The 15,404-nt window shown below is 40.9% G+C and overlaps 1 protein-coding gene across 3 annotated transcripts in view; it reads right to left on the bottom strand.

The window, feature by feature from the left end:
• Positions 1 to 696: 696 nt before the first annotated feature.
• Positions 697 to 15,404, bottom strand: part of SNX5 (sorting nexin 5) — a 28,730-nt gene continuing 14,022 nt past the window's right edge. For all 3 annotated transcript variants that reach the window (XM_059134110.1, XM_059134111.1, XM_059134112.1), the window contains 11 exons: positions 14,840 to 14,950; positions 12,984 to 13,105; positions 11,535 to 11,658; positions 9,817 to 9,912; positions 8,363 to 8,468; positions 8,202 to 8,277; positions 7,185 to 7,224; positions 7,007 to 7,093; positions 5,307 to 5,466; positions 2,052 to 2,137; positions 697 to 890 (listed from right to left, as the gene is read on the bottom strand). In XM_059134110.1, coding sequence (XP_058990093.1) covers positions 840 to 890; positions 2,052 to 2,137; positions 5,307 to 5,466; positions 7,007 to 7,093; positions 7,185 to 7,224; positions 8,202 to 8,277; positions 8,363 to 8,468; positions 9,817 to 9,912; positions 11,535 to 11,658; positions 12,984 to 13,105; positions 14,840 to 14,950 — 1,059 coding nt within the window. In that variant the 3' untranslated portion in view covers positions 697 to 839. The remainder of the gene's footprint in view (positions 891 to 2,051; positions 2,138 to 5,306; positions 5,467 to 7,006; positions 7,094 to 7,184; positions 7,225 to 8,201; positions 8,278 to 8,362; positions 8,469 to 9,816; positions 9,913 to 11,534; positions 11,659 to 12,983; positions 13,106 to 14,839; positions 14,951 to 15,404) is intronic.

Here is a 15,404-nt window from a genome sequence, read left to right on the forward strand (position 1 = left end):
GGCCACCAGTAGCCTCAAGAACAGAGACTAGGACGGTGGGCAGAGACCTTGAAGCCCTAGGGCACACTTGAGCTTTCTTTTCCACAAAAACACTCCGTATGGTAACATGATTTATTATTTTATTATACACTTTATAAAAAGTCCACACACACACACACACACACACACCCCTCCCCCTATGGTCAGGAAGAGGGCTCACATCTTAACATAAGCAGGCCGTATTACTTCTTACACCCTAAGTTATTTCTTGCCCCTCAAATATACCCCAACTACAAAATATGGAGCTGCAAAGGGTATATAAAGACAAATGAAATTTTTTTGTTCTTGTTATAATAAAATCACTTAAGGTGACTAAAGAACCATGAGTGTAGGGGAGGGGGATCACAGTAAGGAATGGAATGTGTATACTACCTGCAACAAGCAGCTGACTTCTCTGTCATCAGTGGCACCTACTCTAAATTAACTGGTTTGTAGGGATATGGGCACATGAAACCATGAGAAAACATGCACCAGGCCATTGCTTATACTTGGTTCCAGAAGGCACGTTTCCTGCACTCTTTAATAACTAAAGGCAAATTACAGGAAGACCCAGTATGTAGATTCTGACCATTCTGAGGTATTAAATACATAAGGAAAAGATTAGTTATGTCCAAGTAGCATGCAATAGAAATATTTTTAAACCAACATGGTTAAGTGTTAAGATTTTTAGAAATCAAAATATTTATTCACATAATTTTAAACTGAAGTCAAAGGTACTAAATCTTCTGTGGTAATGATTTAAGTGCAAGTGATGCTGGCTTTCTTTCACATTCGCCTCCTTCATTCAGAGAAAAGGCAGATCAGTTGTTCTTGAACAAGTCAATGCAGCTCTGCAGGAGGGAGACATTGTTCTGGAAGACAAAAATCAAGGTAGACCAATGCATCTCTCTAGAGTCCAGACCTCCTACGTATCTGTAAGAATTTGACTCAAACCCACCAACTTAAAGCTTTTCATAAGAGATTTAAAGCCAACCAAACTGGGTTATCTTTTTCTTCATTAAATCACAACTGCACCTCATGCTACAACGTGCACCCCAATTTCATGTTGGTGAGTTCGTCACCCTCTGAGAGTCTGGGGCCGCCACCTGGAGAGGCTCACAGCTGCCACTCCAGGTCTGCTCTCAATTCAATCCTGCCAATTTCGCTGTGAACTAAACTAAAAACTACAGAAGAGTTATTCTTGAAACTGAAGGCCTTGGAAAGACCAGATAAAAAGGTGTAAAAATTAATTATGAGTGAGATTATAAATTATGAATACTCATAAAGGTCTAGCACAAATTCCTTTACAAAGTTCTCACTTAAAAGGAATTGAGAAAACTCCGAACACCCTGAACACCATGGGTATGATTTACATATACAGGACACTCTAAAACCCCAATTTAAAAGGTCATACACAAGACTTGAACTTAATCAAAAAGTAAATAAACAGTGTGGTCAAAATAAAGAAACTCAAAATACACACGTATGTTCAAAGTCTTCCTGCTTAACCAATGCTGACTGGCCAGCGGCAGTTCCCTCCTACTGTGGCTCCCTGCTGATCCTGTAGCCCTGGGCCAGACAGCACTGCCGGACTCACATGCAGCTGCACCCAGGAGCTGCGTGAAAAGCCATGCCCAGAAACAGCCAACTGCTCCGGGCAACACTTTAAAGGCTCCTTAAGGAGATTCTAAAGCATACCCAACACTGAGAACCATTTTTCTCCACCTGTTCTGTACCAAATTAAGCTACAAACCTTAAATATACAAGGAAGTTCTTCCTTTCTAAACAAAAAAAAATTAAATATCCTAAGACACTAATATGCTCTTCTCAAAAACACTATTTCATCATATTTTACAGAATTTTGGTTTGCAGAAGAAAAAATAATCCAACAAGTAACTCCTGCCTATATCACAAGAGATTAATACCAGAAAGCAAACCTCATCTGTCAATGATACTGGGATGGTGAGCTGGGAAAATAACTGGGGCGGGGTCTGGCCTAAAAAGCTGGCTTAATTTAAAGGAAAAACACTTACCCTGGCATGCTTTATTTCCAGTTCAGACATTTCAATTAAATTCTTTCTAAATGCTGCCACTCTCTTTCGTTTGAAATTGACTAGTTCTAGAAAAGAAAAGTTACCAACAAAAGCTGAACAATTTTAATCTTTAATTTCCAAACATCATTCTTACATATAATCTCCAACATTTTCTCCTATTTTTTATTATCTCTGCAAACTGGGACACGTACCTGACATTTTATGGACAATATAGTGATGTGCCTGCCTTTGTCTTTATGTATTCAAAGATTTTATTTATTTGAGTGAGAGAGAGAACATGAGCAGAGAGGGAGTGAGAGGGAGAAACAGACTCCTCTGCTGAGCAGGGAACCCAACTCACCGCTGGATCCCAGGACCCTGGGATCATGACCTGAGCTGAAGGCAGATGCTTTACCAACTGAGCTACCCAGGCGCCTGCCTTTGTTTAAGATTTTATTTTATTTATTTATTTTTTAAATTTTTATTTATTATTTGACAGGCAGATCACAGAGAAGCAGGCAGAGAGAGAGGAGGAAGCAGGCTCCCTGATGAGCAGAGAGCCCAATGTGAGGCTTGATCCCAGGACTCTGGGATTGTGACCCGAGCCGAAGGCAGAGGCTTTAACCCACTGAGCCACCCAAGCGCCCCTAAGATTTTAAAGTTATATCTACACCCAACGTGGGGCTCGAACTTATAACCCTGAGATCGAGTCGCATGCTCTTACCTACTGAGCCAGCCAGGAGCCCCTGTCACTGCCTTTAAAATGAGCACTGCACCCAATTACTGAACATCAAAATTTAGAGAATGCCACGGACTACTTGGGAGAATCTACGAAATGAGCAGTCTTGCCCTAAACCTCTAGCTACCAGTACTTATGGAAAGAAGGCTGGGGAGGTGGTGAGCCACACATACATAACCTGCACCTACACCCATTTCTTTAAATTATTTTTAAACTTTGAAACTACTGCTTACGCTCAGACAGCTTCTCTGTAGACAGAGCTATACAATGTGCCCTTTACATCTGTTGTTTCCTATCACCAAACACTATTCGGGATTAATGCCCCATTAGAAATTAGGGTAAGTCAATAAGTACTTTCTCCCCTGGATTCCTTCCATAAACCCAGTTCTGCCCATCACTCCTTTGGTCAAAATCCTCTCCAGCTTCAGCTGGGGGTCCAGTCCTCAGGAGCAAACTTACCCACCTGTACCAGGTCTAATGTAGCACTGGCCAAAACAAAGATCAAGCAGCCAACATTTAAAAGTAAAAACTTGCAAAACATATTATCATGATGGGTTAATTACCTTGGATATACTAAATAGGTCTTCGCAGAGGCCAAGATAAACTCACCTTTCCTCTAGGCCTGCACCCAGGACCAGGACTCAACGCTAACCTGTCTCATCTCCCGTTGATGCCTGTTCACACCACCTTCATTTGTACTATGCTCGTTCAACTGACTATCAGTTCAGTCATGAATTTCAGGAAGAACCTGGACCAGAGGCAGACAAGACCCATTCACTGCAGTATTCTACATAATACTGTACTTTTAAATACAGTATAACCAGACTTACATTTTGAATAAAGAGGATAAAATTTAATACAGGAACAAACCTTAGGCAAGGACAGGCCTAAACTGGCACCGCTATAAAGACTTGTGGTTTTTCTTTAATCTATTCTGAAGCTGTCAGAGCTAGTAAACTCTGGCCTATGTAATATCGTAAGATTTCAACCCAGTAGTTTTTTAAATTAGCTAATTAAACAAAGGGCAAGATTTATTTTACTATGCTAGTAAGGAGGTTCCTTTGAAAAATAATCCAAAAGCCATGTGCACATATCTGTATGCCCTTTTCAAGATTTTTGTACAGAGCAGCTCTGACTCTTACAGTTAAGAAATTACAGTACTGAAAACAATGAGCCAAGACAATGGAACTCTACTGCTCACTGCTGGTTATCAGGACATTATCAGATAATGTCCTGGGGGGGGTAGAAATGTTCTCAGAAAACAAAGTCCTAAAATGAGACAGGGATTTTTCAAAGAAACCCAAGTTTGGGATGAATCAGGTACAGAGTATCACTACAATTACATTCACATCAGGAAAATAACATTCTTGGGTGCCTGAGTGGCTCAGTCAGTTAAGCATCTGCTTTCGGCTCAGGTCATGATCCCATGGTCCTCATCAGGCTTCCTACTACTCTGTGGGAAGCCTGCTTCTCCCTCTCCCTCAGCTGCTCTCCCTGCTTGTGCTCACTCATGTGCTCTGTCAAATAAATAACAACTTAAAAAAAAAAAAAATGACTCTAATAATGACAAGGAAGGAATTGCGGAAAAGGGAAGGCTTGTGTTTAAAGGGTAATGATGCCAAGGGTGTAGGAAGAGAATGCTAGAACTGGGGGAAAGGAATCACTTTTCTGCAACCATCACAGTAAAGGCTGGCTCAGACAAGAATCAACACAGACTAAATTTAGGGAGAAAGTATGATGAAGAGCAGGCTATCTGCAAGGTCTTAAATTGTCTCCCCACACACTGCTGATTAGCAGCACAGGGAAAAAAATTAACTATACAGTGAAGAAACTGGGTAACACCTTGATTGGATAATCAAAATCAACACCACAAATGAGCAGAAAATGGAACATAAAGTGCCCTCAGATGCGACACCTGAAAGACACAGAACTCAGTATTCTGCTGGAAATGCACAAACAGAACCTATTCATGACAGAACAGATATTCCGAAAATGAGGAACACTATTCACTATTTACAGAGCCTGTGGTCCCCAAAAAGGCAAATGTCCTTTTAAAAAAAAAGGCGGGGGCAGGGATCCCTTCCAAATTACAGGAGACATAAGAGCTATGGTAGCCTAATGGCAACCCTAGACAGGAATATGTTGTTGGGACAAACAACAAACTGAGACTATAGACAACAGGCTGGAGTGTATTTTATCTAAGTTAACAAAAGTCAGTAAGTATACTGTAGCGATATAAGAGAAATACACAACAAAAAGGTTTTTTTTTAGGGATGAAAGGACAACAGACAGAACTTAATCTCAAATGACTGAAAAGGGAAAACAAAAACAAAAAACAAAAAAACCCACCCCATGTGCATGTGCAAGTAAGGAAGCAGAAGAGGCAAACTGGACAACTAGGGGACTCCTGGAAAAGAATGCAGAGGTGTTCTCTGCATTATCTGTGCAACTTTTCTCTACAAGTTTGAAATTACTTCCAAATAAAAAGCAAGAAGTAAAAAGTAGGCATGTTCAACCTTCTTTTGCAGATTCAGAAAGCTGTTCAAATTTCTGGCAGCATTCCTGCTGGTGCGCCTCAGCCAATTTGACATCTTTGCTTTTCAACCGGGCCTTATCCAAGGCTTTGTTTGAGTTCTCATAGTCAGTGAGGGCTTTGGTGCGTCTGTATAAGAGATCCTGAGAAAAAAATTAACAGACAGGACATGGTAGTTAAACTTATCCTGAAAGATTGCTAGAGACCAAAATGGGAAAACTAAGTATCTAAACTACTCTAAAATTAAAAAATAAAAAAAAAGTGGGGGGGGGGGGGCAGAGGCAATGCAAGGCCTAAAATGTCAAAAGACAACAATCTAGTCCACTTCTACCTCTCCCTTCTATTGTGTGTTTTGTTTTTAATTTCAAGATTAGCCTGGGGGCAATAATCCTTGCAGCACTGTTGAGGGCTTTTTGAAATTCTTTGTATGGATTAAAAACACCCCCCCCCAACAAAACAAAAACCCCAACAGTGAAAACTAAAGGATCAAATCATTTCCATGATTCAATCATGGAAAGCAGTTTCAGAAAATTAACCACCTTCTACCAGAACAGAAAGCACTGTTGGGCGTGTCAAGTGATACGACTAAACAGTGAGGCAGCAGAAGAAAGTTGTTCTAACCTCACCCCACTACAAGGCCTGCCTCAAGTCCATCAGAGGCTCTCATCTGAAATAAAGACTATTTGCAATCTCCAGCCAAGTACAAGTTACTTCCTTATTTAAAACAGAACAGGTATGGGAGGTTCAACATACATGTGTTTTAAAAACCTGGGTTTATCATCATTTCAAGTCCATTAAAAAAGGAAATAAGAAATATAGTCTAATGTATATAAAAATATAAAACTAAGGAAATATGTCAAAAGACAAATTAACTATATATGAAACTATGAGTAAAATAATGAATTTCTACTTCCTAATGACACTCACGGCAGTGTTATGCCCAGTGAACGCATGTTTCATTCCCAAAAGTCATTTTGCTTACCACTTCGTCTTGTTTTTAGTAAGTAATTATTGGTTTATAGACTCAAAACTGCAATTCAATAAAAACTCACAAAATCCCCAAACCTTTTCTCCCTCAGAAACACTTGTGTTCAGTTTTACCACATCCAATAGCCTATAATCCCCCAAATTTCTATCTGTTCACTTGGCACCACCCCAACTGCTCCTGATACAAACTAAGGATACAATGCCACAAAAAGGTATGATACTGCAGAAAAATTTCAATCTAAAATGGAACCAGAAGCTATGAAATGGAGAATCTCACATGTGCCCTCAAAAGAATGGAACCTAAGAACTAAGAGACTGATTTCAAATGCCCAATTTACAGAAGACCACAAGATACTTGTCTCCTGAGTTATCAACTCACTTCTTGGCAGAAATATCCTCCAGCCAAATGAACTTACTGTTTGGATGTCCCTCTCTTCACACTCCTACTAAACACAAGCCCAGCCCAAACCCTTAATGCACTTGCCTGTAGCTTGCTACAGCATCTGTTTCCTGAACTGCAATTCCCAAATCAGCTCGATTTCTGGCCAAACTATCTCAGTTTACTGAATTTATTATTTACACAAACAATCCTGACAAATACCCATCTCTTTTCATTTTCAACAACGAAATACATCTCTAACATGAAACCTCTTCTGGGTAATGCAACGTGGTCTTGTATTATAACTGTTGCCTTACCTTAGCAGCCTCTATGTTGAGCATGTAGTATCGGAGAAGCTCTGTCAGCTTTAAGTCTTCATCGGAGGAGACTCGACTTTCTACTTTCTAATAAAAAAAAGTAAAGGTCACCATCATCTAAGCAGAAATCTACAGATGATTAAATCTGTATTATGAAGACCAACATAGAAATCCTTACCCTAAGTTTTTCAAATAGCTCAGCAACCTTCAATAGGTACCTGAAAAAATATACATGATTTTGGCTTACGGTCTTAAATCATGTATGAAATAGGACCTTATCAGTTAAGACATGAATGAGTAAATGCAGGAATCTGAGCCACTGGTGCTTTAGAATTAATTTATCAAAGCAGTACTTTCATCACCAACTGGCTCAATCTAGCAGAGAAGATGGGTTACAGAACTAAACACATATACAGTGCCACACTTGTGGCTATCAACCTCTCAGTGCCCCTAGGCCACCCTGCCATGCAGAAACTGTATTCCAAGATAGTCTTTAATCAATGTCAAAGCTGAGTTAACCAAGGGCAGGTTCTAATGAGCTGCCACCATGGGTATCCCAAAGACAGAAATACGTTATTTAAATAAATAAATAAAAATTTTAAAAACCCATGGTTTCATGTGGCAGTAGCCTGACTTCCACCTTCAAATCAGAAATACCACCACCTGCTATACCAAGCAAGCCCTAGGTGTTAAGTAGAATGCAGCCTCACACCAGAAAGGCCCAGGATGAAGAAACTGAAAAATTCATATAAAAAAGCTCAAAACCAGACTGGGGTCACTGTACTCGCCTTAAGACCACCTTAACCAAAACCAATCTCTTAAGACTTATAAGGGCCCTGGACTTAAGTCCGTCCAGGTGAAACACCATTTGCCAGAGAATATATAAGGCAAACTTCATTCAGACACAAATCCAGAATTAAATCAATATAAAAAGGAGACAGTTTGACAAAAAATAAAATCTTTGACAAGAGCTACCACATTTGGTATAGAAGTGCCCGCTGAGTACCCTACAAATATCTTAAATGTGTCTATGTTCACAGGGTGTGTCAAGATTTGAGTCCTAGAGACCACACTATCCTCTATCTTGATGAGCTGGTACTCAAAAGCAGAAGTGAAACCATACAGTCATTCTTCATTATACCACTCACGAGTTGTCAACTGGGAGTAGGTAAAATGCTTTTCCAACAAAACTTACTTTTTGATGACCGTGGGCTCTTCTAAAGCCAAGCTATGCAGGCAGGCTGCAGTGTGGATATAGTCATCTGCAACATCTGCAAAAACAAGGACAGCCCTTTTTATATGAAGAGAGCTAGTACATCAGCAAAGCTAAGCATCTAGTGGGTAAATGGTATTTACTTTTATGAGATCGGGTCATTTTGTCAGCTTTTGCACACGAATCCTTGATCCTATTATAATAGTTAATGAGGAAATTCTTCTCTTGCTCAAAGAAGTCATCTACCTCCTAAAGGGGAAAAAAGAAATTTAAGAAGCAAAACTCTGAATAATATGAATGTATTTTTCATAAGAAACATTAAGGAAATAAGCTCAAGCGTAAGAACTTTAACCTCTATGGACCAGAAAAACCCAAACTAACAAGACAGCATTTCATACCCAAGATTAGCAAAACTCAAGTGCTAGCAGGAAATGTCAACAGAAAAAACCATTTTCAATAGCCATTCAACAACACCCAGGAAAAATGTGGTATCCTTTCTAACATCCAACAATCCTGCAAGAGAAGTGGTTCTGCCTGGCAGGTTGCAACCTAGCAGTAGATACCTACATATTTGTATGGGCGGGGGGAGCGAGGGGGTGTATATTTGGTGGGCACCTATCAGGGATGCCAAACATTCCATGTTATATGAGGACAGGACAGCCCCATTCACCTTAAAATGCACCAAGGAGAATTTCCTAGAGCTTCCAAATTCCTGACAATGCCCTCTACTCAGCACCTATACCCTGGGCTTGTTGCTCATGCCCTCAACAGGTGGCAATGTTAGACACAAGCTGGTAACTCAGTTAAAAAGTAGAAGGGGCTGAGAAGAGCTAAATATCAATTTAGTCTTTTAAGACACTTTTGTCCAACAGAAATATGTGAATGACATACACTATTTAAAAATTTTCTAGTAGCCACATTATAAAATAAAACAAAAAAACAGGTGAAACTACTTTTAATATTTTACAGTCTTGGGCGCCTGGGTGGCTCAGGTCATGATCCCAGACTTCCAGGATCGAGTCCCGCATCGGGCTCCCAGCTCCTTGGGGAGTCTGCTTCTCCCTCTGACCTTCTCTCTCATGCTCTTTCTCACTCATTCTCCCTCAAATAAATAAATAAAATCTTTAAAAAAAAAAAAAAAATTTACAGTCTTTTACAGTCTTTTCTTCACATCACACAAAATTAAAAATTTGGTGAGGCTGGGACTACCGAAGTGGACAGTGTAGTTCTGCAGCATGTCATGAAATACTATAATCTTGTTGCTTATTTTCTTTTTAAAAAATAGTAACTGGGGTTCCTGGGTGGCTCAGTGGGTTAAGCCTCTGCCTTCGGCTCAGGTCATGGTCCCAGGGTCCTGGGATCAAGTCCCACATCGGGCTCCCTGCTCAGCAGGGAGCCTGTTTCTCTGTCTCTCTCTGACTGCCTCTCTGCCTACTTGTGATCTCTGTCTGTCAAATAAATAAAATCTTTACCCAAGATTTTTAAATTACTTACATTTCTGTGAAGTTAATACATTTGTTTCACAAATATCTCTTGTGAAGAAATAAAAAGTCAGCTATTCACAAGAGTTTTCTGCAACAGCTAAAAAAGCCCTTACCTTAACTCCAGAAAAAAGGACCTCATCAGCACTTTTCACCACACTTTTGAAAAAGCCACCAAACACCTCTTTGGTATTTTTCCGCCGAACACTTAGCTGGGGGGGAAAAAAAAAGAAAGAAAAAAAAAAAAGAAAAAGAAGAAAATTATGTAATAGTTTATGGTATACATGTTTTTCTAAGTGCTTTTGGCTTTAAATATCTTCCAAGTGATACTGTGTCCTAGTACAGGAACACACATACAATATCTTTCATTCCATCTTAGCCACCAGGTCTAAATAGGAATAAATAGCAAAATTTAAACACTGGTCATAGTTCTAAAAAATGTATAACCCAAGATATTCTGGAAAAATACATGGCACTAAGTCTCAATGGCTTTTATTTTATGTTGTATTTATTTATTTATTAAGAAGGTTTTACACCCAACATGGGGTCTGAACTCATGCACCCAAGATCAAGAGTTGCATGCTCTTCCAACGAACCCAGCCAGGCATGAGATAGTGGCCTTTAGAAATCTTTCCTTGAATTATTGTAATGTCCTATGCTGCTGACTGAACTTTACTGGTTTGAAGATGCTGAAGAAATTTTAAGTAAGGGCCTACCTCACACATATCAAGAAGTAATTAAAAAAAAAAAATTAAAGGAGGGAGAAAACAAAAAAGGTCAACGGGAGCTCCTGGATGGCAGAGATGGTGAAGTGTCTGCCTTCAGCTCAGGTCATCATCTCCAGGTCCTGGGATGGAGCCCCAGGTCCAACTCCCAGCTCAGCAGGGAGTCTGCTTCTCCCCCTCCTTCTCCCCCAGCTTGTGTGTACACACACCCACTCTCAAATAAAAATCTTTCAAAAAGGGGGGAGGGGTGCAAAACATATAATTCCTTCCAACAAACAGGTAACCAAAAGCAAACGTGAACTGAAAATTCCTCTCAATCCCCAAATTGGGGAGCCTGTGTGGCTCAGTAAGTTGGGTGTCTGACTTCCCACATCAGGCTCCCTGCACAGTGAGCAGTCTGTGGGAAGTCTGTGGGAGCAGTCTCTGCCCCCCAGCCGCTAATTCTCTCTCAAATAAAACCTTTCAAAACAAATAACAATCCCAAAATTAACAGAGGGCAAAAACCAGTCCTTCATTAAAAAGGGGTAAAAGTAATCTTCAAGCACCATTTTATAAAAGTATCTTGAAATGGGGAGGTGGAGAGAGTATCTAAAAAAGGATTTCACTGTGCCATTAAAAAACTCAGTACTTTATTAAAAAACAAAACAAAACAACAACAACAAAAAACTCAGTACTTTAAAAGTCAATTTTCCAGAAAATTTATCAGGACATCAAGTATATTTCTATTAATTTTTATTTTTTTAAAGCAATCTCTATACCCACTGTGGGGCTCAAACTCATCACCCCAAGGATCAAGAGGTGCATGCTCTTCTGATAGGCAGCATGGTGCCCCTCAAACATTTAAAAAAAAAAATCAATTGGGGGTGCTGGGTGGCTCAGTCACTTAAGCATCCACATCCAGCTCTTGATTTCAGCTCAGGTCATGATCTCAGGGCTACGGAACAAGCTCCACATCGGGGTTCTGTGCTGGGTATAAAGCCTATTCTGGATTCTCTCACTCTCCCTCTTCTTCCTTTCCTAAGGGGGTAGGGGAGAGAAGAGAGAATAGAAAAAAAAAATTGTCATGTGCATTTTCACTGGATCATGGAAATGGAACAAAAATGCCTTACATCCTGATCATATTCCAGGAACACATGGAAGTTGCGATCCTTACTGAGAACAGGGTGAGAAGAAAGCCGCTGTAGAAAAACCTCATGAGAGGATACAGTCTTCTTAAAGACCGCGAGATACTCACTGGAAGAGAAACACACAAGGCATTAGGCTGGGACCACTTGACTAAATAACCAGTATTGGTCCCAGTTATCACCACTGTTCTGCTCATACCACTTAAGGAAAACACTCAAACTAGACCAAAACATTCTGGTACAACCTTTTATGTAGTTAATAATTAGGCATTTGCCCTTTGGGAACCTGTGGGGAAATAAAAAAGGAAGGAGAAAGTAATACTACAACAGGAGCTGAGAGAGCAAGCCTACAAAGCCCCAATCTACATGCAATGACTGCTAGTATTTAGCAGCCACCGAACACTAGCTTTGGTCAAACAATCAAAATGCCTTAGTCCTGCAGCCACATAGAGAGCACTCAAGTCTAATAAGGCTTGGAATTATCACACGTTATAAAGTTATCTCAACCTAGGCATTACAGATCACTCTAAACTTCTTAGTGGTAGGACTTTAGTCTATTGTGCTCAGTACCTTATCCTCAGAACAGGCCATGACAGGTACTCCAGCATGTGTGGAAGGACTTAGTACCTGGAGCCATGTGATCACCAGCCCCAGAGAATATGGACACTGGGCAGAGCATGGAGGACAACTGCTGAAATGGGAGCCACACTGATAGTGTGAGCGGGGAGAGAGGGTCAAGAGAAAGAAGTGCAAGGATAATTTCATGATTAACTTTAATATAAATCCCCAACTGTGATACATTTTTGTTTGAAATACTTATAAGCAAGTTAAAAGATGCTTTCTGTGAACTAGGACTTCTTTCAAACCATCCATGTGATTGTTATTCAGAGTGCTTCTCGTAACCACATCATTGCAATCTAGTTTCAGCTATACCCTAGTCACCGAACTTCAGGAAATGAAACTTAGTTCATTATCAGCAGCCTGAGGAGTTCTTTATCTATACAGACAAAGGCTTTCTTCTTCACCTTGCCAGACCAGCATTCCAAAACAAGCAGTCCACCTGGGGGAAAACAATCACTATCCAGTGTCCATAGGGAATCAACTGCAAAATGCAGTTCTACAAGACCACGCATTAGAGAATTAATTAACTCCATACTTAAAGAGAACTGCCAGCTTCTTCTGATTTCTATATACATCATCACTTTGGTCCTTTTCAAAAGAACAGAGTCCTGGGGGTGCCTGGGTGGCTCAGTGGGTTAAGCCTCTGCCTTCAGCTCAGGTCATGATCCCAGGGTCCTGGGATCAAGCCCCACATCAGGTTCTCTGCTCAGCACGGAGACTGCTTCCCCCCCTCTGCCTACTTGTGATCTCTGTCAAATAAATAAATAAAATACAAAATAAAAGAACAGAGTCCTATCAAAAAACCCCACTTACGCTTCCAGCTCTTGCTTCATCTTAGCAAATTCTTCTTTGGTCATAGACCCTTCACCCTCTCCCAATTTCTGCATTTTTTCTCGAGGGCCATCAAAGTCAGGCTTCGTAGGAGCAGGTGGAATCTGTAGGAAAAGCAGGTTAACTCAAGAGCAGTCTTATCCCAGCAGTGGCAGTGATATTCTACTCAGTGCCTACGCACAAGGAGGCAGCCAGCCCAGTGGGGCTAACAGGTCAGCCTGTTCTTCTCTTAACCTTATTATTCCTCTTGGCCATATAAAAGAAGTCTCCTCCCCACAACTGGACACTCAGACTGTCATTTTTTCAGGTTACCCAGTACGGATGATTTATAGGGGATAATAGTGTTTAGCCTGCTTCAATGTCCGTTTAAAGTGTATATATTACAACCAGTGCTAAAATGAAGTCAATGAAGCACCATCAAGATTAGACTCTAGGGGCGCCTGGGTGGCTCAGTGGGTTAAAGCCTCTGCCTTTGGTTCTGTTCATGATCCCAGGGTCCTGGGATTGAGCCCCACATCCGGGAGCCTGCATACTCCCCCCACCCCAACCACCTGCCTCTCCACCTACTTGGGATCTCTGTCAAATAAATAAATAAAATCTTTAAAAAAAAAATCTTTAAAAATAAAATTAGGCTCTAACATTAAAGGCAATTTTTTAATTCCAGTGGATAATAAAAAGATTCCAATTTTAGGTGAACAGAATATTCTCAGGCACAAGCTTCAATACTACTTTTATTAGCACAAAGACAACTGCTTCTCCTACTTCTTGAGTGGACCACAACACTTTTGAGAAATCTACTATACACCATCATCACATCACTACTGAGGTTTACCTAGAAATCAATTCTACTTGATGCCCAAAAGTACTAGAGAAAATACCAAACCCAAAAGGTAGAGAAGATTCAAGCCATGAACTAATTAGCCTATTATACAGGTCTTAATGATGAAGTTCTAGAACCTAGGTGAGGTTCGGTGGGCTGGGGTCCGGAGCCGATGACCGAGATAGAATTCTTGAGACATCTTTGGTGCAAAATGGTGGTTTATTAAAGCACGGGGACAGGACCCGTGGGCAGGAAGAGCTGCTGCCCCGGGTTGTGAGGGTCGGCATGTTATATACCTTGCGGTTGGGGGAAGGTGAGGGGAAGGGAAGGGAGGTTTCAACAGAGTTTTCACATATTAAGGAGGGCCTACAAGGTGCCGGGGGGGGGGGGGGGGAGGCATTGCCCTTGTGGCTTGATCAATGTTGTATTTAGGTCAGGCATTAACATCAAGATAATTGGGAGATTCTTGGTGGGGTATTATGATCCTGCTATCATTTACATTCCCTTCTACCTCAGCCTCCTCCAGTTTATGGTGAGAGGGAGACATTAGGGCTTCAGGAACTGAGAGTTATTTGCCTCTGGAAATTTGTGCTATTGATAAGGTAACCTCCCTGTTTAGGTCTCTAGGACATCTGCAGAGCAAGGGAGATTCCTGTTCTGCAGGACTGCGATCCCTGCAAGTTAACTATTTATCGTTTTATGGCAGTCATGGGTGCCTGAGGAATGCTACACATATCTCCTCTCCGGATGAAGAGGGGGTGCAAGGCGCCAGCTTTTGCTTTGTCCTCAGCCAGCCTCCTGCTCCCTCATCATTAAGACTGTATGCTTCACCTCATAGCTATAACACAACTCTTCTGTAGTTTAGCCATTACCAATAGCACATGCTCTACTTGATAGATGAAATCAGACAGTTTTCACAACCCATTATAAAAAAATGGGTAAAAGTCTCTTTAAACAAATACGAGAAGGTAGAAGAAACTGGCTTCAGAAATTATCTGCTTTTCCAAAATGCACTTACGATAAGCCCAGCATAGTCTGCAGTTTCAATAAGAGTGTCATGTAACCACACAAAGTCTTCATGTTGCCTTGTAACAGAGAACTCCGGATTCTGAAACGTGGACAGCGTGGTCTGTGAAAAACAGTAAGAAATTAACTGTAACCACCACTTTTTGATAGAGTGTTTCGGGTTTCCTGGGCTGGTGCTATGGGAAAATTCTGCATGACAAAACATCTCAGTGAGACCCAGTCAAGAACAAAAGCAGAAACACTAAGAACAAAAGCAGCAACATGTGATCTCCTTACTATAATAAAAGTCACCCCTGAAGGGGCGCCTGGGGGGGTTCAGTGGGTTAAAGACTGTGTCTTCAGCTCAGGTCATGATCCTAGGGTCCTGGGATCCACCCCATCTCTCTGCTCAGCGGGAAGCCTACATCCCCCCCCTGCCCACCCCCACCCGCCTCTCTGCCTACTTGCGATCTGTCAAATAAATAAAATCTTAAAAAAAAAAAAAAAGTCACCCCTAAAGATTCAACATGTTCTTTAAGGAATTCTTTTCACAAAACTACCTCTCAGGTCAAGTCAGG

The sequence above is a fragment of the Mustela lutreola genome, chromosome 9 (genome assembly GCF_030435805.1).
Source record: "Mustela lutreola isolate mMusLut2 chromosome 9, mMusLut2.pri, whole genome shotgun sequence".
NCBI classification, from domain to species: domain Eukaryota; kingdom Metazoa; phylum Chordata; class Mammalia; order Carnivora; family Mustelidae; genus Mustela; species Mustela lutreola.